Source organism: Achroia grisella, unplaced genomic scaffold (assembly GCF_030625045.1).
Source record: "Achroia grisella isolate CSIRO2021 unplaced genomic scaffold, CSIRO_AGI_Agris_v1 utg784, whole genome shotgun sequence".
Classification (NCBI taxonomy): domain Eukaryota; kingdom Metazoa; phylum Arthropoda; class Insecta; order Lepidoptera; family Pyralidae; genus Achroia; species Achroia grisella.
Window position 1 is genome coordinate 1,131,738 of NW_026713024.1, and position 22,254 is coordinate 1,153,991.

The window sequence follows — 22,254 nt, forward strand, 5'->3', positions numbered from 1 at the left end:
GCAAACTGTCTGTTCGAAATAACTTTTAAATTACGCAAAGGATTTCAATGCAGTTTTCAGCAATAGATAGAGTGAGTCAAGAGACAGGTTTATATGTATAATATATTATAATATATTATTATATATATATGATATATATGCTTCTGTTCAGGTTGCGAACACTAATTAGATTTTTTGATTTTTTTTATTTTTTTATATAGCATATGCTGGTGGTCACTCTATTCTCCCAAATTTGAATTTAAATGAAATAGTATTATTGTAAATATGTACAACATTAAAAAAAATACGAGCTGAGTTTCTTGTCAGTTCTACTCATCTCGAAATCATTCCGAACTGACGGTAGATTTGACATATCATAAGAGTCTGTAATAGACCTACATGAATAAAGTTATTTTGTATTTAGAATTTTGAATGCGTGATATAGTCTAGAACAAAGCGAGAAAATAGATTTATTTATGACTAGATTCAATACTAAATACCTTATCCTATTAATATTACAGACGCGAAAGTTTGTGAGTATGGATGTTTCCTGCTCTTTCACGCAAAAACTACTGAACAGATTTTGATGAAACTTTACAGTAATATAGCTTATGCATCAGATTAACATATAAGTTATATTTTTTATTGAAATTTAACGCGAGTGAAAACGCGGGCACTGCTTATTATTAAACTAGCTATACACGCGACTTCGTCCGCGTGGAATTTAACTTTATTTTTCTAAAATAAAAGTAGCCTAAGTTACTCCTTATTACATCAGTCAAATGTAAAGTCAAAGTCGGTCCAGCCATTTCATAGATTAGCCGGAACAAACAGACAGATAGACAAAAATTTTTAAAAATGTTATTTTGGTGTATGTACCCGTATTTATATTCATATGCATATAGTACGGTTATTTCAATATTACAATAAGACACTCCAATTTTATTTATATGTATAGATAGATGTATAGAAGCATCTTTCCCAAGCCGGGACGCCAGACATATATAAATTTGCTATTTTAATATGTTCATAAACATGAATCAGAATCCGCGCTTTGTTCGTTCTGAAACTACCCTTACTCTTTATAATTGAAACCGGGGACTGGTGTGGATTCCAGACCGGTCGCATTTACACTTAATGAACCTCAAATTTTTAATGTACTTACATTGTTATACATTCGACGTGAAATAAAATAAATGATTCCTTTTATTTATTAAAACTATTGCCTCATACAAACACATCTGATTGTCTTTTACTGTAATTTTTCATCTATACATACAAATAAAATTGGAGTGTCTGTTTGTAATATTGAAATAACCGTTTTTTACTACATGCATATGAATATAAATACGGTACATACACCGAAATAACATTTTTTACAATTTTTATCTGTCTGTCTGTTTGTTCCGGCTAATCTCTGAAATTGCTAGACCGATTTTGACGGGACTTTTATTGGCAGGTAGCTGATGTAATAAGGAGTAACTTAAGCTTTACTCTTTTTAGAAAAATATAGCGGACGAAGTCGCGGGTACAGCTAGTTACAAATAATAATATAAAAGGAGCGTATATAGTTAAAAATATTATAAGCTTGATATATAAATGGATAAGCTTTTATTGAAATAAACTTATTTTAAGCATTTCTTTGTGTTTATATATTAATATTTGTTTCTTTGTTTGTAATACTTTATTGTACAATAAATTATGTTTAAAAGGACGCAACTACTTATATAATTAATGATATAATAGCGGAATTCTGTTGATGTTTTTTTAAAAAGAAGTTACACAACTTGTATATTTATGTTGTGTGTACAAATTACCTACAATACTACATGTACAAAGACATGGACATTACATAGTCATATGTCATTAAAAATGTCATACTTTCGTTCCTTGACATTTCACTACCATAGCTCACTCCGTAACCGAAATACCGCTTACAAACATAGGTACAATAAAAGGAAACATTGAATAACGAAATCACTTTGGTTTCAAGAAGTTTTTTTATATTTTTTTATTGGGGGATTTGGGCTATTGTCAGGTGCTTGGACCTACATAGCTTGCACTGCGACCTACATAGATCTATTGTGCTCGCCCTTGTTCAGAGTTCGCTACCTAGACCCGTCAGGGACAAGAATTGAAGGATATTCAAGAAGTAACAGTGAATTTAAAAAAATAAAAAAGATTTTTTATATTTTTATTGGGGGGTTTGGGCTATCAGGTGCTTGGACCTGTAGCACTGCGACCTACATAGATCTATTATGATCGCCCTTGTTCAGAGTTCGCTACCTAGACCCGACAGGGACAAGAATTGAAGGATATTCAAGAAGTAACAGTGAATTTAAAAAAATCAAAAAGTTTTTTTATATGTTTATTGGGGGGTTTGGGCTATCAGGTGCTTGATCCTGTAGCTCTGCGACTTATATAGATCTATTGTGCTCGCCCTTTTTCGGAGTTCGCTACCTAGACTCGGCAGGGACAAGAATTGAAGGATATTCAAGAAATAACAGTGAATTAAAAAAAAATCAAAATATCTTTATTCATGTAAAGTCCATTACGGACTCACGACGAGTCTAATTAATCTAGGTTTTTTATGTGTGATAGTGTAACAATTACACTATTACATACTTTGTGGATACCCTAACGTAATAGCTATAGTACATTATAATTATAAAAATAACAATTCCATGTACCTACTGGTAAAAGTATGTATTATAATGAAATAATAACTATATAGCATTAATTTAACTATGTCTCTAACACAATTCACTTTAGCATTTAAAATACAACCAGCACATCCTGTGCTCAAACACCGAATACCGAGTAATAAAGAAACTACCTTCTTTTAATATTTTTAAATTATCGGATTTTTCTCCAATATCGATGTGAACCCAAACATAATATATATACCCTACAGTGAAAACTTCTGTTAAAAACTTACCCTGTATGAAATCGCAGGGAGCCTAAGAATTTATAAATCCAAACATATTAATATAAAAAAAAACTGTGAAACAAATAAAGGAGAAAAAAATACATGTAAGAATAAATCTTAAGTCTAATCCTACATGACAAACATTAAAAAAAAAGTAGTGGTAGGGCATGCTTCAACATGATTCATCATGATAAATTCTCTATAACCAATATTTATAACGTACTAGCTGTGCCCGCGACTTCGTCCGCGTGTTATTGTGACCTTGACTAAATAAAGAAAAAATATTAAATAACCTAACATAAAAAATGAAAAGTAAAAATCTTTTATCATTAAATCTTCGAAAATGATGATTTCCGTACTAACTTTCATCCCCTATTTTATTTTAGCCCTTAAGGGTAACATTTTTACAAACCTTGAATGTCATATATATTTATATTTAATCAACAATAAAAAATAGGTTACAATCTTCCAGTTTTAAAAATGACAATACTTCCATATAATATTTTATCTCCCCTTTCGACTCCTAACAACCCTTTTTCGCATTAAAAAGTACCCTATATCCTTTCACAAGGACTAGACCATCTGCGTACCAAATTTCATTTAAATCTGTTCAGTAGTTTTGGCGTGAAAGCGAGACAAACAGAATTACATTCACATTTATAATATTAGAAAGAATATGTTATTTATATGTACTTTGATAATGTGAAGTATAAATATAAATGTTCTACATATAGTTTAAAATGGCGCCGTGTTGGTGCTAGCGAAACAATATATTTGCATCTAGTCTCAGCCACAAGCCTCCACTGTATCCATGCTATAAACTGTAATAGTTCAACTCCCACGTCTAAATAATTTAACCCCAAATTACCACACATTATAATATACTGACATAATCGGTGTGGTATTCCCAAGTGCGTTTTAATGATAGTATGATTATCACAACGCTCCAAATTCTGTTTAGTCACTTATCTCGGAAAAAAGACCATGACCTTCGCCAGTAGTGAAACCCGCTAATGCCTATGTAGACCTCGAAATTCAAGTTTGGGAGTCGACAGCGGCATCCGTAGCCGGCAGTCGCCAACCGACCGTCGACGCGAGTGCTTGTCTCCCCCCGCGCTCAGAGCAACCCCACATCGATCCCTCGAAAGTTGTAAAAGTTTCAAGTGTTGTATTAGTGTATATATCCATGTAGAAACTGTGTATGATGTAGCATTGGTGTGATGGTTGGTCGTTTTGGTGGGAAGTGGATTAACGAGTTACCAATGGCAGTGGCGAGGTAAATATTGATATTGAGAGGGATCAGACCCTCGAACGAGTCCTGTAGAACTCCTGAACAGTAGCCACTTCATAATTATTTGTACAGTCATTCAACTAAATCATTGTATTTTTTCACTCGACATTCTGTAATTTATATACTCTACAAAAAAAATCAAATTGCAAAAGAAATGTTATACATAGTTTAGTTTCTAAATCTATAATATATAAACTGCAAAATTGAATTAAAATTATGAAGGCTAATTTATAAAAAAATTCGAAAACATTTTTTTTTATTATTATATTTATTAATACACGAATTAAGATCATTAACAGCAAATAACAAACATATCTAAAAGTTATAAAGTTCTGACACATCAATTCTGTTCTTACATAATTACAACCGCGCTACTAACAATGCCTACGTACAATACCTGATCAATAGTCAAATAGTCAGTGCGTAACAGGGATTACGAATTAAAATTATGTTTTTATATTTCACCAATTCTAAACGTCCTTACGTAAGCTTTCGGAGGCCGTTCCCCGCCCCCACTTATGTAACTGTCCGTTTTGGTCGGAATTTTATCTTCGGATTCAATTTTAGGGAATATTGAATTCGCTACTCGCAAGAAAGATATCCGTTGACGACGAACTAGCAGTTCTATCCAATAATCTTAATAATATTATAAACGTAAAAGTTTGTGAGTATAGATGGATATTTGTTACTCTTTCACGCAAAAACTGCTGAACGGATTGTGATGAAACTTTACAGTAATATAGCATCAGAATAACACATAGGTTATACTTTTAAAATAGATCTAAATTGGGCGAAATATAATGATCAATGACATGCAAGTGTAAGTCAGCTAGTATTATAATAAAGTTTGAGAATAACGAATCTATATATAAAAAACTATTTGAGGAATAAAAATTATGTTCTCTAAATAAAGAAAAAAATATAATTTCAACAGAAACAAAACCTGTCTGAGCTCCATAAAACTTCACATAAGGTAATAATAAAGTTTGAGAATAACGAATCTATGTAAAAAAAGTATATTGTTCTCAAAATAAAGAGGAAATTTAATTTCTAATTTCTTCAGCATTTCTGAGCTCCATGAAACTTCACGTAAGATAACCCGTCTCGGTGCACGCGGTCAAATGCGGATCGTTAATTCGCTAATGTGAAAAACATTAGTAGAACACTGCACCGTAAGCTTCTGAACCCTACCTGTAATGTGTTGCTTTAAAATCTTTTTCTTTCGATAATTACTGTACGTTTAGATAGATAGATAGATAAATTGTTTATTCAACAATTACAGACACATAACATACATGAGATACAGAAAAAGATGAATTAATAAAACAAAAGTAAGTGACTTTAAGTGCCGCAAAAGTGAAAAGGCAGCCAACTCAGCCTAATGCTACAGATAACTCTGCAGCGCTGATATTCTGTTGGCTCCTTACTTATACTATGCTTATTACTAAAAAATTACATTTGTATTAAGCTTTAGCTTTATATCAAAAATCTTCTCAATTGGATCTAAATACTGAACTGGACGGTAGGGAAAAAAATAAAATTATAATGTAAAAAATTACACGTTCATAAGCGACTAATATGTCCTACTTAAATGATTTTTTTGTGAATTTAAAAAATATATAAAAAGTATGAATAAACTGTAAATACTGTGATGAATTATGTCATTAAACTACATAAATAATAAGGATTACACGTATGGTGAAAGGCTCCGTGAGACTGAAGATAGAACAAGACAATATTTACGGACTAAGTTGGATAAGCAGCTGGTTAATAAAATTCCGCAGATAAGAGACCTATTTTATTCCACGGCATTTGTATGTATTTCCACGGCACGTAGGTTTGTTTGTACGTGTTAAATCAGAGTATCAGTTCACGCTATCCTCTAATGCAATCGAGCTACGCCCTTGATTGCAGCTCTCAGTAGCATTATCAATGAAGATGCACTGCAATATACTCCAATAGAATTCATTGCACGATCGGTCTCATATAGGTCTATATCACAAAGGGATACGTCAAGGTTTAATATTTTAAAGCTATAAATATCCAATGACTCACTTGCAAATGAGGATGAGAAAAATGTAATAATTTAGGTCTGAAAAACAGTTTGGGAATTCATCCACACGCCAGAACCTAAGTGGTCTCAGGCAGTGCGGTTTCCAAATAAGGATGAATATAATGTAATAATATGGATCTCAAAAACAATCTGGGAATTCATCCACACGCTAGAAACTAAAGGGTCTCGGACAGTGCGGTTTCCAAATAAGGATGAATATAAATGGAATAATTGGATCTGAAAAACAGTATGGGAATTCATCCACACGCTAGAACCTAAGCGGTCGGTTTCAGAGGAGCTTCCTCCCGCGTACACTTAGATTGTGGAACGAATTACCTGCCGAGGTTTTCTCATGAGACTACAGCATGATTTTTTCAAGGGTATATTAAGGTTTCTTACGGGTCAGCGTCTTACGTGAGCGTCGTAACACCCCTGATCTCCGTCCGTAGGCTACGGTAACCATTCACCATCAGGCATATGCTTGTTTGTTATAGTAGTATAAAAAAAAGTCTTTGAGACTCCAATCGTAATTATAAAACTTTACCTGACTGCTACAACCATTGGACATGTACCCGGACAATTCAATATGCCATTTCGCATTACCAATTACAGGGTTACAGTAATTTTACCCAAGAGGGCACTTAACGATCCTACAATATCTCGTCGGCATTTACTTCTGAGCTTCTGTGTTACCAAAAACCCGATATCGCAACATTAAAATAAACCACGATAAATTCCCCGATTCCTCAAGTACCTGGTCGATTTAATAGCACAGTTATTTAGTAATAAATACATTTCACTGGGTATAGTGTTCCTTTAACCGCAATTGAAGGACGGTTGTAACACGTTTACAAGTAACTAGCTGACCCGTGATGAATCGAACCCGCTACCAACGGAAGCTCAGTAGTGTGCTAAACCACCAAACCACCGAGGCCATCTGACTATATATACATAGTTACAAAGATATTGTATAAAGCAGGTCAGGATGCTGCACTTAATTGACTACATATCAAAATGGACGACGCATCAATCAATATTCAAATTACATTTTATTAAAACGGATAATAAAGTAGAAAATAAACTAGATCTGTCTTAGGTTATTGATAAACTGTTTAAGTTGGAGTATACTATTATATGAGTGACTGTTCAGTATAGGCAATGAAGACAACAACACTCATGATAACGCAGAACATCTCACAAAGCGCCATCTTGTCCCAAACTAACCAGAGCTGGCTATTGATAGACAACTGATACAAATTTTATTTTTTGTAATTCTTAGTAATATTATAAACGTGAAAGTTTGTGTGTATGGATGGATATATGGACCGATGTCTGTTACTCTTTCTCGCAAAAACTACTAACCGGATTTTGATAAAACTGCTAGTTTACCATCGGCTACAAGTCATTCCACCTTTTTTCTTAATTCTTTCTTTATACACATTCACACTTTTTTCTTAATTCTTTCTTTATATTTTTTAATGTTTAATGCTACATTAAAAAATATAAAGAAAGAATTAAGAAAAAAAAACGTCGACCACAATAGAACGTCATTCCACTACCATACATTAAAAATTATATAAAAACAATCTTTAACAATTTGAAAACTTTGACAACGATAAAACGTGCAATAACATCCAACTTTCTATTGATTGCACACACAATAGTTGCGAGAAAGTCCATTGAGAAGTTGAAATGTCCTCTTGAAATGTAGGTAATGTTTTCCACTCTATTCGCAAGTTAAACGTAATCATAGTAGTAAATCAACAGGAGTTTGTAACATAACTACCAATATTGAAAGGTTTTCATTTGTTATTGGATCGTCTTTCAAGGCATTGAAATTATCAGTAGTAGGTATATAGACAAAATAAGAATATAATTATTTTATGATATCAGAAGTAATTCTATTTTAAACAGACAACTTCCGTGATGTAGCGGTTTAACATACCATTTTACTTCCAATGGTCGTGGGTTTGATTCTTCGCACGGTAACATTTTGTAGTCATAAGTATGATTGGTCATATCGGTCTGGGTATGTTCTATGTACATTATGTGTGTATTAAAAAAAATGTACATCCTCTAGTATCCATAACAGAAGCTCTGCTTAGCTCATCTAGTCCTAGATGGCGCCGAGCGCTGTGTGAATTGTCCTGGCTTATTATGATGATTATTAAAAAAAACAATGTTAACATTTAAAGAAGCTTCAATTTACAGAAGGACAATATTCAAAATGGATACATCTTTTCTAATAAATTGATCTTAAAGAAATCTTTGAGTTAGCGTAGTGATTAATTCAAAAAGAAATAAATATCGCTTTAGTCCCATGTGACATGATATCACAATCCGATGTTTGTCCCATGAGAAAAAATCCGTCCAATTTATTTGCGGCCACTAAATTGCTTATACCTTTTGAGAATTGGACAAACAACAGTTACAACAAAGTGAAGTTCGAAACCGCAAACATTCGAGCGGATGCTCCATAGGTACTTACAACAAGTTTTGTTTTGAAATGTTGGATACGTAATATAAACAAAAATTGGTATTTATTTTCACAATAATATTAGAAATATGTTTATGTTGACGATTATAAATATTAGATGCAGATGTAATCCTTTAAGCTGTCTAACAATGACTATTAAGGTAAACAGAATACAAGAATTTTACCAATAGGTATCATAGTAAAACCATCGATATGAAAGATTTAAGTGTGTTTAACCAAAACGTAATAAATAGGAGAGCCTACCACTTAGATGGCATTGATTTAGAGCCCTGTGAATCGAAACATGAATCTACAGCAGTGACGTCAAGTGGCATGGCCTATAACATTATAGGTATTACGACAAACTGGGCTTGTCGCCTTATCGGCCGAACTAGCAATGCCTAATAGAATAAAACATGCAACCAGAAATCTTCCATACAAAACAAACAAAGCATTAACTAATTGAAATGATACCGAAAAGAGGTACAAATTAATCGTGGTTAATTGTTTAAATTAAAGGCGATTCAATTTAAGTCGGCTTAATAAAGAGCCGCTTTGCAGAACTAACCACATAAAAGTGAGATCACGTTAGGTCTGTCTTGTGTGCAGCTTTTAGTAGACCAAGTTATAATAGTAATAAATGATTTGTCTCAATCAACAAGATTAACTCGGTAGTCTGTTACATTTTGACATCAAACTATAATATAAATACAGTCCTCTTTACTTTGTATAACGAATTCATATAAAGCAAACGAATATCCCTAAAGAAAATGGTAACATTCTTGCAAATCTGACAACAAAAAGATATACCTAATATCAATAAAACACTTTTTGCCGAGTTTCACCCCGCGGCACGAACTAGACCAAACTCGTTCAACCATTCCCTAGGAAACAATGAGGGATGGAGGTTTTCTTTACTTTGGAGCTTTTTCTCCGCCCTCCTTTTTAGTGTTTCCCATCTAAATGAGAATCGTAAGTGAATGGTTACAACTTCTAAGCCCCAATTTTGTCGTGTTCTTTGAGACATTTGAACAATATCGAGAGCAAACGGTTACCGAATTTGAGTAAACATTCTAACGCCTAAAATAATTATTAATCCATTTCAAAAACAAGTTACTTTCATATAACACTTCTAATGATGCAGAATATTTTACTTCTTAATTTATATTACAAACCTCAGTGTAATTTTCAACTCTCTCATTTATAATTAATAGCTTTGAGGATAATTAATACACTATATCTAAATATTGATAAATTCATTAATAATTTCAAATGGTACGCTCATATTTCATTAGACGTTAAAGAGTTACCTGATAGTTCAAAATATGGAACGTCTGGTAATAAAAACAGTGTTATAAACAACATAAACATCATTGCTGTACATTTTTTACGCAACGTGGTCGCCGACCTTCAGTTTGAAGAGCTTTTTAAGGCGTGATGTCACTTATCGCTAATTGAATTTCGTTATTTGCTGCAAACCGGATTCCTATTATCATTATATTATTGACAAACACTTTAAACTTTACTAATATTGAAGGGTAGACAGTACCTATGATGAAATGATACGGCCAGTTGTGACGTGAGAAATGCTAGGAGCGCCAAATTATTGTTTGAATGTCGATGGCGACATTTATAGTTATGAGCGATGATTAGCACATTAAAATTTAAAGTATAAACGAAAGTGCAAAATGTATGCAAAAATTTTAATCAATTTAAAAAGTATACTTCCATATCCAAGCCGGAAAATTAATATCAAATTACACTAAACGCGCAAGTTTAAAAATAAACAAAAAATACTTTACATATGAAAAAAACAAGACTTGTACAACATACGAGAACTTTTAAACTGTGTTTATATCATGATTCTACTGTAGTTTCGAGGTCTGAATTAATCTATGTGTTAAAAGGTTTTGTGGTAGGCATTTAATAATTTTAATGGCTCAGAGTAAGACCACATTATTAATTCAACATTCTGTGCAAATAGGTAACGCTGAAACAATAGTCCTCTCGAATCAGATATTCAGTGGAATATTAAAAACAGATAATAGCAAGGTCATATACATTATGGTAGCTAGATATGTAGCTATCTGTTATCCTACAAATGAACAAAGAAACGAAATGTCACACATATTACTAAGTGATCACCTAATTGATCAATCTGTCAATGACGTTCGATATACTTTTATTCTCCAGACTAAAAGACTTTAGTGTATATCTACATCACGTTAATGCGTTTACGAAGTCAGTACAGAGAACCCAGAATCTATTACAAGAAGGTAAACCTAAACGTTCGGTGGAAAGTTCGTATATTTTTTACATTTGATTTGGTCTGTTATTTCTTATTTGGTTGCCTTTAATCCTACTGTACTACAAACAATTTTTATTGAGGGAAAATAAATTAGACAGACTCTTGTCATACTTCCAAAAAATTATATTTTTAAGAGAGCATACTATCGAATTTTTGTTATAGATACGTTATACTTTAATATTAATCATAATAGTTCAATATTTGTAAAGAAACTGACCTAATATTATAAATATTTTTCATTGTATATGGAAGCTTTCATTAAACTGCCAAAAAAATTGTAAAAGATCGGTGTGCAATTACCTCCTCGTGTTGAAAGTGTTGATAGACAACGGTGGCTGCTTCCCGTCGAATTTTCGTGAACTCATTTACCTCGTTATCTATACTCATATTATAGTTGAATGTAAATATATCATCTTTTTTTGCCTAACAAATTTTCATAGAACGGACCATAGTAACTTTAAGGAAGATATAACTACTCTATATCGCGAAAACAAAGCTTATATAGAATGCGAAAAATTTTGGGGACCCAATTATTTGTTTTACTTGAATAATAACAAAGCAATAGGGTGGTGAAAAAATAGACTCCACTACTAGAACCATACCCATTCTACGCAAGTATTAAGTCAATAATAAAAATAGCTGACATTAAAGATCACGGTGTACCTGATGTTAGTGGACATTCGTTGTAATCTAACCACAATCGATCCGTGTAGGAGCGGACACCGTCGTATCAATGCGTTGATTGATTAAACCGAACGAAATAACAACTAATTTGGTGTGATGGATTATTGATCGATGTAAACAAATTATTTCTATATCGCAACGAAATAGGCCAAGCGCAAGATTGTAATTATGTGATTACACATTAAAAGCATGTTAAACATTAGCTCGTAGATAATAATGTTCATTATAATGTACATGAATATCATAGACAGTAGTCTCGTTTTTAATAGTCTGCGGTCTCCACATTTGTTTTGCTCTGTTGATGTTTCGTTGAAACTATACTAAGTACATTTCGTCTCAGTTACTCATTTAATTTTACCGCAATTTTTTTTTTATTAATAATGGGATTGCGCTTGGTCTTACCTCATCTGATGGTAAATAATGGCAAGAACTAGGATGTAGCGCGCTTACCCAGAAGATATCTAATCACATTTAGATTAATTTAGACAGCTCAATATGATTTCTCCTATTAGGGTGTAAAAGGTGAGGTAGGGCAGTGAAATTTCAGAGTATGTAGGCATGCCTTAGTCCGCAGGAATAGCAAGAAGCGAGTGGTACCACGGATGTCGTAAATTATTCTGTGAAAACCATGATATCTATATACAACGATTATCATTTTCTATTAAGTGGAACTACAACTTGTCTGCTATTCCAATTTCATCAAATGCATTTCCACAATTGACTATAACCGTATCTTGACAATAAAAATTACATCCATAGCTCAGTATTGACATGCATAAACAGATACTCATCTACAGATAATTATTAGACTTGCTGTATAATAATTAGATTTGTAATACATATAAATAACACTGTACATGATTCGAGGAACGAGAATAACTCAATCGTTGATAAGATACCCGTGACAGTAGCAAACAAATGCTAATAGAATACATATTAGTAAATTGTTTTGATATAACCTGTATCAAAACAATTTAATATGTCTTCTGTAAAAAAGAAATGCCTGTCAAAGATAATGAGCCTGTCCACTAAACAAACGACTCTACATTGACTGTCAGGCCTATTTAACCACATAATAGGTATGGAGATGCGTCTGCAACCTGTGGTAAAGATGTAGTAAATTGCGAGAATTTTCTCGGAACGACTTCCGCTTTATAGAAACATACAATAATGTTGTTCTTGTAATATAGTTAGCAGAGGGATTGGTTGATTTTATGACCGTCTTAATGGTTATTATGAACGCGGGCAATGTGGGCGTATCTAAGAGTTTAATACCGCTAACCACAAGGCTTGTAAGCTTGGTCTCTGTACATACTATATAAAAACATATTATACATTCAGTAAATTCAGCAGATTCAAATGTAATATTTCTTTTTAAAGATAGTTAACGAGACGATTGTCTTTTTTAATATCAATCGTTTATTCAAATCAAATTTCATAAATTGCAATTTCAATGTCCTAAATAGGCTCCTAATCTACAATCTATTATTTTTGACATATACGTATTATTTTTTAACATGACTGGAGTGGCAAGCTAACTGATGGCTTAACGGGTAATAAGTGACGACCATTGCCTGACATCACATCGTCATGTGACGCCCGTAATATTCCTCATACTTTATCATTCCGGAAAACTAAGATGTAATACCGTACCCTGTAATTTAAAGCCATTTCAAGGAAATCATTTTGTGACTAATTCATATTTCATAGGTGTTATGAATTTATCGTTTTCTAAATCGTCCAAAATGGCTGGCTCCCAAATTCGCCGTTTATTTATATCTAAGACTAATACTACGTGACGTATTTTCGTGCACGCTCGTCGTATTCGGTAGACTCGAATAAGTGCTTTAATTGAATAGTCGTTGAGGTCACACAGAGTCACGCCATCAAGTCCATTCGGTCGTAAATGACGCCCAATATGGAAAAATAAGAATTGTTAAAGTTCTCATTTTCTTATAATAAAGAGTTCAAAGCCCTACTAGTACAACGAACCAAGAAATGTATTGTATATCCAAGAGAAGCTAGCATAGCAAATTATAAAAGCTCATCTGTTACCAAAACTATAACAAATTAAAACATTTTCTTATCTTATTCGTTTAAATTGCTAAAAAAGTAAATGTCAAATACATGTATCTGTCAAAAATTTAAAGCTATTTCAAAATGTTGCATTTTGAAATTACTTCAAATTTTTGACCAAATCCATGATATTTCTAATTTGGACAATATGATATTAATGTGTTAAGCGATATATTATCTAGTATATCAATTTTAATATTTTTTTAGACTATATAAGATTGGAGTTGATGTGTAAGAATTACTTACAAAAATATTAATAATATAATAAGGTAATAAGATATTAATACTAGTACATGTATATTTATATTTCCTTAATAATGTAGAAGGTTACACTTTGCGTAGAATTCACGAAGACTTTGGCCAACCAAAGCAATATTAATCAAAGGCTGTCCACTTAAAATGTTTGTAGCCAAATTTGATATGTGACCACGTGCATTCTACAAACTAGATAGTCTTCATCGAACAATTTATACAATTTTGCGTTGAAATTGAGTGTTGAGATGACACGACAAACAGAATTAAGTACATCGATTGGACACCATCAATGAATATTGATGAGGCAACCTCAGTCCTCGGCACTGTTTGTGCAAAGGGCATTTGCTCTAACCCTGCCACTAACACTGAGGTCTTGCATTTATATCGCTCAGACACGCCACGTTTCTAGTATTCTATTAACGACTGACTCTACCTATATTGATACCATTCTTCTTGCCATTCCATTACGTAGATATATCTATTCATATAAATAAACAACTTTTTCTGAATAAGCGAGGGATGTCGGAACGGCTGCAATTATTTGGCAAATCTTTTTTCGTTAGATTTGTAATTGTGAGAACAAGGTTTGTATTGCTTAAACATATCAATGCAAAAAAATTACGTTCAATAGAATAAATTTCTTACATTATTATTGATGTTTCTTTCCAGTACATACGTGCGAAGCCAGATCGGATGTCTAGTGTTATTGTTAGATTTGAACTTTTATAAATATTAACTACGTGTTTCATTGACATTGACATGTCAAAGTTTTTGCATCAAAACTTAGTACTTATTATTCACGTAATTTTTTTTTTTATTATTTCTCAATTATGTCTAATTGTCGTCAGTATTAGCGTCATTAACAACTTTGTAATGTTCATTTTGTTATTATGATGTTTATATTAAACTTAGAACCTTTAGAATCACATAAGATCTGAAAAGCAATAGAAATACCAAATATTATATGAACGAAATCAACGCAACAACTAGCATACACGTGCCAATTGTATAACTTATAGATATTTCTAATATTGGCACGAGATTGATCCAACTTATATAGAACACCAAATAGCATTAATCTATATCAATGCGAATTGCAATTTTCCGCTACATAACAAATGCATCCACGATTCACGCATCTGACGTTTCATCCATCATCGTTAATACAATAATGCTAGAGTCATTGTCAAAAACACGCCATTCACAATGCACCGCACACATCCGTTGAGAGACTAATTTTCCAGTACATTAATTTTCCAACATCTTTATAATTAATAAACTTTCAATAAAAATATAACATATAGCTATAGCTGTATATGTTACCGTTTTGTAGAATTTGAATTACAATTACCAGGGTATCGAACCCACCCACATAATAAAGAGTCACGGAATCGACACATTTCCGCATCGTTTGCGTATCGGAACGTATTTATCGCAACACTTCTACTTGATGAACATAAATTAACATTAAATAGACAGACATTTCCATACGGATGGAGAAGAGGCAAATGACCCGCTAAGATTTTATTTCCTTTGCCTAATTGAAGTGGGCTCTCCAAAAAAAAGCATTTTTGAAAGCCCTCCCAGCACTTAAGTTGAAATATAAACCATTACAGTTCTAACAAAGATCTATTAAAACAGCATAAGCAAAGTGGTGTTAATAAATTAAAATTAAGGAAGTCCGTTGTTGAATCTTTGATCTGTCTGTGCATATTTGAAATTCAGATAGAGAAGGCAGCCGGCAGTCGGTCCGCGAAGATGAGGCCGATATAATTGACTTTGTCAGTTCCAGCCTGGCTAAATATTTCATCGCCAAACAATACGCCTTCGGAATACATTAACACCAATGACTTCATTAACGACTTCATTGGGTATTTCTATTGACATTATACTGCGTTTTACAATAGTGATAATTTTACCTGCCATTGATTAATATTTGCCATTAGGCAAAAAGGACTGTGTAGCTCCTATATCATGGATAAACCACAATGTAGTGTTTAGATGTAATATTTACTTATCACTAATGTTGTCACTGCATAAGTATGTATTTAAAGTAAATAAAAATTAATTTTAATTAAAACCAGAATATAATGTACCTTTACTCAGCTCCCTAAATAAATTTTCTTTTAATAAAGATTATTTGCATTTCTATTTTTACAGACATCTGACTAATTCACAATGGCATTAAACTTTCATAATTATCCTGAACGTAACTCAGTCTGAGAGCAATAGATTTCTGTACAAACAAATGTTAATCTTTTATAATACCAGCCTCTAGTAATAACTAATAAATAACGGATGCGTAAATTCCTCAAGGATTTCCCGTTATTCATTAATAATTTGTTATAAAACAGAGTAACTTTATGAACGGCAACGCGGCCTTCGAAGTCTGAAAATAATTCATTTATTGCGGCCGTGCTATCGATTAGGAACAGTCAGACAAAGCTCCTCTCATGTTATGGAACATAAATAATTCATAAACGACAGTGGGACCACTGAAGCTAGCTGCGGGTCCCTTGAAAAAGTTGATAATGTGATTTAGAGACACGCCTGAACGTGGACTAGAACGAACGAGCGAAACTTCTCAATGCGAAGTAATTTACGGGCTGTACGCGTCCCCGCATACTGAATCGAAATATACATCCCCATTGCGCCACTTGTGCACGCTATGCATTTACAAGGACAGTGCAACAGTAAACATATGTACACGACCATCAGCTCTGTTTACATTCTCACGAAAATTGTTCTCTATTGCAGGTGTTTGCATCTGTGCAAGTGAAACTAGGACAATGTGTCAACTGTCCAGGAAACAAAAGACTTTAAATGTGCGCGCGGACATATCGCGGGTGACTAGTGATGGTAATAGTTAAGATAATGAGCGACTAAGTTCGACCACGACGTCGAATTATTCGGAGTGGGGGGCGCTGGCGACCGCAGCCAGCGATGGTATGGACGTTGTATTTAGCAATGAAAGCGAGGGGGGGTGGAACGAGACCGCGGAGAGGGCGAGTGAGGATCTATACAACTATTGGGCATGGAGCATCATCGACGGAGCATTGATGGTGCTCATCATCAGCGGAAATACTCTCACGATCCTAGCAGTGACCCTCAGTAGACGTTTGTCATCGCTCGTGTCCAATCAGTTCGTACTCAACTTGGCTATATCCGACCTAATGGTGGGTTTGACGTTGCCGTACCACCTCGTCTTCTACTTGGATCCAGATTTCTGCAAGATAAAGTGGTCGTGCTTGTTGAGATTCATATTGATAATATTGGCGTGCCTAGCCTCTATATACAATATCATCGCGATAGCTGTAGACAGGTGGGTTCCGTGTGTTCACGTCACATTCTTTTACAATATCGTTTACGGTCGCACAGCGATGAAGTCTGCGAAATCAAACTAAAAATAGCTTCAGAATATTGTGTTGCATTCAATTTTATCACAAAATTGAATTCTATAGTGTACTCTTGTAAAGAGGGTACCAACAAATACATACATATATAAATACCTTCATAACTGTAATCCCAGATGGGGTAATCAGAGGCATTGTTAACTGTCGACGCCGTAATGACCACAACACTTAATATGCCTACATTTCGCTGAATACATTCCATCTATCCTTTTTAATATCGATGTGTCCATCACCGAAGAATCAGTCCCAAAAATGAATGGACATACTCTATTAAAATTCTCCACTTTTGGGTAAAAGTCGGGTTGTGAACCACTAGACCACGTCGCTTTCAAACTAATACATGCACATCAAATTGCAGGTACATAGCTATAGTACACCCGCTGCATTACAGCCGGTACATGACGAAAGTGGTGACCAGGCTGCTGATGAGCGCCACCTGGTCTGTAGCGGTGTGTATAAGCTGTATACCGATATTCTGGAACGACTGGCACGACGGCGTGGCCTGCGAGATGAATTTGGTAAGTGAACACCTTAATATTTTTGATTATCTGTGTATATTATTATCACTGTTATCTTTGTTCGTATCATTTTTATCTGTGTACTGTGTATGTGTATTAAATTACTAAATAGAAATAAAATATTTCATACCAGTTGCTGTAAATTTTACACAGCGTGCTTGATCAATTAGAACAGCTGTTCAAGTCGCAGGTAACAGCTGGTATGATATAAGTGGTATCAAATAGCTGTTTGATACCACTGACTGAGCTTGTTTGGTTACTTTGGTTGATCCTCTTGATACAATCTACCTTTAAGTCAAATTCCATTACGATTTGTTTAACCACTTAGTTGTTTTTATTTTATTTTATATTAGTATAAATTTAAAATAGTATATAACTTCTGTTTAAAGAAAGTGTAGCCGTATTTCATCGATCCATTTTTCTCCACCGCCTCTGCATTCAGAATATGTCCGTAGAATAAAGAAATTACTATTCGTAAGTGCTAAAATTGAGTGTATTTCAATAATATTTTTTTCCCTTTCTATTCTGTCGCGTATAGAAATGAACAATATTAGATTTATAAGTAACACGAGGAAAGGTATGTATCCTACGAAAAATAACCTTTGGACAACCTTCAGACCTTTAAAATAGCTATTGACGGATAATTCTCAAAATTTCAAAAAAAACATCATCGTAGTGATAATTCAAAATATTCAACGAATGAAGACAACAATAATAATAATAATAACCCGAGACAATTCACACAGCGCCATCTAGTGTCAAGCTAAGCAGAGCTTGTGTTATGAGTACTGATATAAATACATTTTTTTTGTAAATATATACATAATTAACCCAGACTAATCCAAACAAGCATAACCATCATTACAAATGGTAAACATTTGTAATGATGGTTCGAAGAGGTGATTTGTAAAGACGATCGTGCGAAGAATCGAACATGTGACCATCGAAAGACCACTGAGGACGCCGTTTTCGTTTATATCATGTAGTTTATTGGGTAACCGTATTAAGGTCACATTTCAATATAATGAGGGCTAAATATAGGTATGGTCAGGGTCATGGTACCACGGACCATGGCACGTTGAATTGTTAGGTAAGTTTTCACTAACACAATACGAATCCGAACAAAAACCGACAATAAGAAGTATAAAAATATGCAACTTATTTACAGGATCAAATGTGCTATGGTTTATAGCACTAATAACAAAATTGCAGAATTATCATCAGAAAGCAATGTGGAAATCTGAAAATAAACATTGCACTTCTGACGACCTCAGTGGTCGAGCGGTTTAGCTATTTCCAATGGAACCGGATTCGATTTCTTACACTGTACACACATTTACATTCATGCGTATGATTGTTTGTATCAAACTGGGAATTTTCTATGTATATTATATATGTATTAGATAAAAAAGTATCTATGTAAATACATAGATACTTTTTTATGTCGTTGCTTAGATGCTTTGATGAATTGTCCTGAGATATCATATTATACTAAATCTACCATGAAGTTTTCATTCTTGATCCAAACACTTAAGAAAATGTTATGGAAACATTTTACTAGCTATATCTTGTAAACTAAACTATAGTAAAAAGTATTCTACTTACAATAACTAAATATTATCTAATACTAGAATATTATCTTCCTGTGTAACAAAATTCATATAAATTTCTCCAGCAGTTTTTAATTGGTGAATACGTAGTTAAAATGTAAAGAAATATGGCACAAAATAAAATTTAACGGAAGACAAACCACATTTTTTTATATTACAATGGGTGCAAACAAGCAAAAATGCCCAACTGACGGTAAACGGTTACTGTAGCCTATGGACGCCAGAAACATCACGGATACCCTTCTTGAAAAAACATTAATTATAAATTACCATCTAATTTACAGGTGGTACCTAAAGCGTATACTACAAGCATCCTGGCACCCATGTTCTCGCTCATTTGGATGGTGATGTTCATCTTATACTGGAGAATTTGGCGCGAGGCGACCTGCCACGCGAGGAGGATGAGAGCGAACACCTGCTGCCCATCAGGAGGCAACGATTGGAAGAGTATACAGGTAAGTATTTGTTACTACATCCGATTCAGACTCTTATTTGATCACCGATATGGAAGATAATGACGTTTCTAGTAGCAGTGGTCAAGTTTCCGTACTAAATATTTTTAGTCTCACAAATGATCATGGTAACGGAATTTCACAAAATATTATAAATGGACTAAGTAAGAAAGTAGATGGCTGCAAAATAACATCAGAATATCGTTAAAATATATTGACATTGATGGCTTAGAAGCTTAACTTATTACTACGTCGATTTTCGATGGTGGCAAGTTCGATCCCCACACAGTTTAAACATTTGTGAATATGACTGTTTGTATTAGTCAAAATATTTGTGTATACTATGTACTTGAAAAAATATAAATAGATAGACTAGCTTTTTTTTTAATACATACATCAGTTTAAGTACCAATAGTACAAGATCTGTTTACTTTGAGACTCCATAGTGCTGTGTCTATATTTACTTTTTTTTTTCTTTTAATCAAATATGTATAAAAAAGAATAAATAATAAAACTATGATACATATGCACGGCTTCTTGTTAAACGTATAAGCAACATAGCTGATATAGTGATTGCCTGCAGAAAATGGCGTAAATTTAAAATCAGTTAAAACCGTCGTAAATATTTGTGAATATTACATATTCTCATGAAATTAATTAAACTTTCTGCACTCCTTCTTGCTTATCTTATGAAATCAAAAGTTTGTGAAGTACTAATAGTAATAATGTATATATTGTACACATAAATAATAATAATATTAACGGTAATCATTTTATAATTACAGGTGGTGCTGTTAGTGCTGGGTTCCTTCTCCATATGCTGGATGCCATTCGTCGTGGTGGCGTGCGCGCAAACCGTACCGATAAAACCGTTTCACAACCCTATTGCGTATCGATTGACATCCTCGCTGGCTATGTCCAACTCCGGCATCAACCCATTGATATACGCATGGAAGAACGCAGGATTCCGTGCAGCTTTCGCTAAACTACTGCGGTGCAAACGACCAGACTCTTCGGAATATAGAGGATCCCCGGCACCAGAGAGGAAAAGATGTTCCGTCGCCCTTCGAGAAGGTTCTATCACGCGGTCCAGCGCTCCAAGTGCACTGTCCAGTCTCGGGGGCCGACCTGCCAAGCTGCTGTACGTAGAACGAGAAACTGACACGTCGCGATGTCGTATCATAGAAAATGCAGGGTATATAGATTCCGATAGGGGAGATTCCAACCCCTCGTACGCGCCAGACGGGCCCACCCCGGTACACCGACCGGTCCACCGCTCCCCAGATGTAGTGTAGTGTTATTTTCAAAAAAACGACACAGACGTTTTGTGGGAAATGCGAAACGCTTCTAGTTTTTAAAATTGTTAGTGACAGTAGGTACCCCATTTGCATTTAGGTACCTGTTAAATTCTACGCTCAAGTTTTGAAGGCTTTATTGTTGAAATTTATTGAGAGATTCTAATGCGTTCCCCGCCATAAAGAAATATGGATAAATAAAAAAGTTCTATGTCAAATAAATTGAGATGTTTAAAGTATAAATGTAATTAAAATGTTCGATGTAATAATAAAAATACCTAATCAACGTGCTTCGACTTTCATTTAGCTTTTTCCTTCTATAGACTGATAACGCCATCTACGAGAAGATGCCTACATGAAAACACAATTCCCAAATCTTCCTACTTGCTTATTTCAACTAGGCAAATATTTAGCACGAGATTTTCTTCAAACGCAAAGAAGAAAAGATAGATGGCGTTTTATGAAGTAAAAATATAAAATAAACAGAAAAAAGGATTATGTATGTGCACAACGTCTATGTCACACACCAGTCAGAGAAAATCTTATTCATTAACATCATTGTACCAAACAATTAATACATTTTTCATCATTTCGTTGAGAGTGAAGAAAATAAAGTTACGGGTTGTAATTTCATTTATTAGCTACAACTATTAACTTTGTTGTATCCAATCTAATCTACTTCATTCACTGCCTTAACTTAGAGGGTATATCTTGAAAATCAGAATTCGTCTTCATTTTATTAGATTATATCAAATCAATTGTAAACAAGACAACATGTTCATACTAGACACTGTTGCGGCTTCGGTACAGAATCGGACCGCCGCGCCGGTTCGGTACAGAATCGGAAGTCTGTCACTTCGTTATTTTAAATGGCTGAATATTAAAATTAGCATAAAGGTGTAAATGTCATCCAGA

The 22,254-nt window shown here is 33.9% G+C and overlaps 2 protein-coding genes across 3 annotated transcripts in view; one reads left to right on the forward strand and one right to left on the reverse strand.

The window, feature by feature from the left end:
• Positions 1 to 22,254, reverse strand: part of LOC131851515 (serine/threonine-protein kinase SMG1-like) — a 199,222-nt gene that overhangs the window by 169,689 nt on the left and 7,279 nt on the right. The gene's annotated exons all lie outside the window — the stretch shown is intronic.
• LOC131851492 (D(3) dopamine receptor) lies at positions 3,996 to 21,558 on the forward strand. Of its 2 annotated transcripts, none has more exons than XM_059201997.1 (5): positions 3,996 to 4,184; positions 16,809 to 17,373; positions 17,823 to 17,982; positions 19,877 to 20,047; positions 20,830 to 21,558. In XM_059201997.1, the coding sequence occupies exons 2-5, from the start codon at positions 17,000 to 17,002 to the stop codon at positions 21,337 to 21,339; spliced, it is 1,215 nt and encodes a 404-aa protein (XP_059057980.1). In that variant the 5' UTR covers positions 3,996 to 4,184; positions 16,809 to 16,999; the 3' UTR covers positions 21,340 to 21,558. The 2 variants fall into 2 exon arrangements, with proteins under 2 accessions (XP_059057980.1, XP_059057981.1); XM_059201998.1 differs by lacking the exon at positions 3,996 to 4,184 and adding an exon at positions 14,015 to 14,065.

Bases quoted from the DNA above. Each gene is read 5' to 3' on its own strand.
- LOC131851492 (XM_059201997.1), top strand. From the start codon at position 17,000: ATGGACGTTGTATTTAGCAATGAAAGCGAGGGGGGGTGGAACGAGACC. The intron at 17,374-17,822 runs GTGGGTTCCGTG...ATCAAATTGCAG, and splicing joins ATCGCGATAGCTGTAGACAG to GTACATAGCTATAGTACACC. The intron at 20,048-20,829 runs GTAAGTATTTGT...TTATAATTACAG, and splicing joins ACGATTGGAAGAGTATACAG to GTGGTGCTGTTAGTGCTGGG.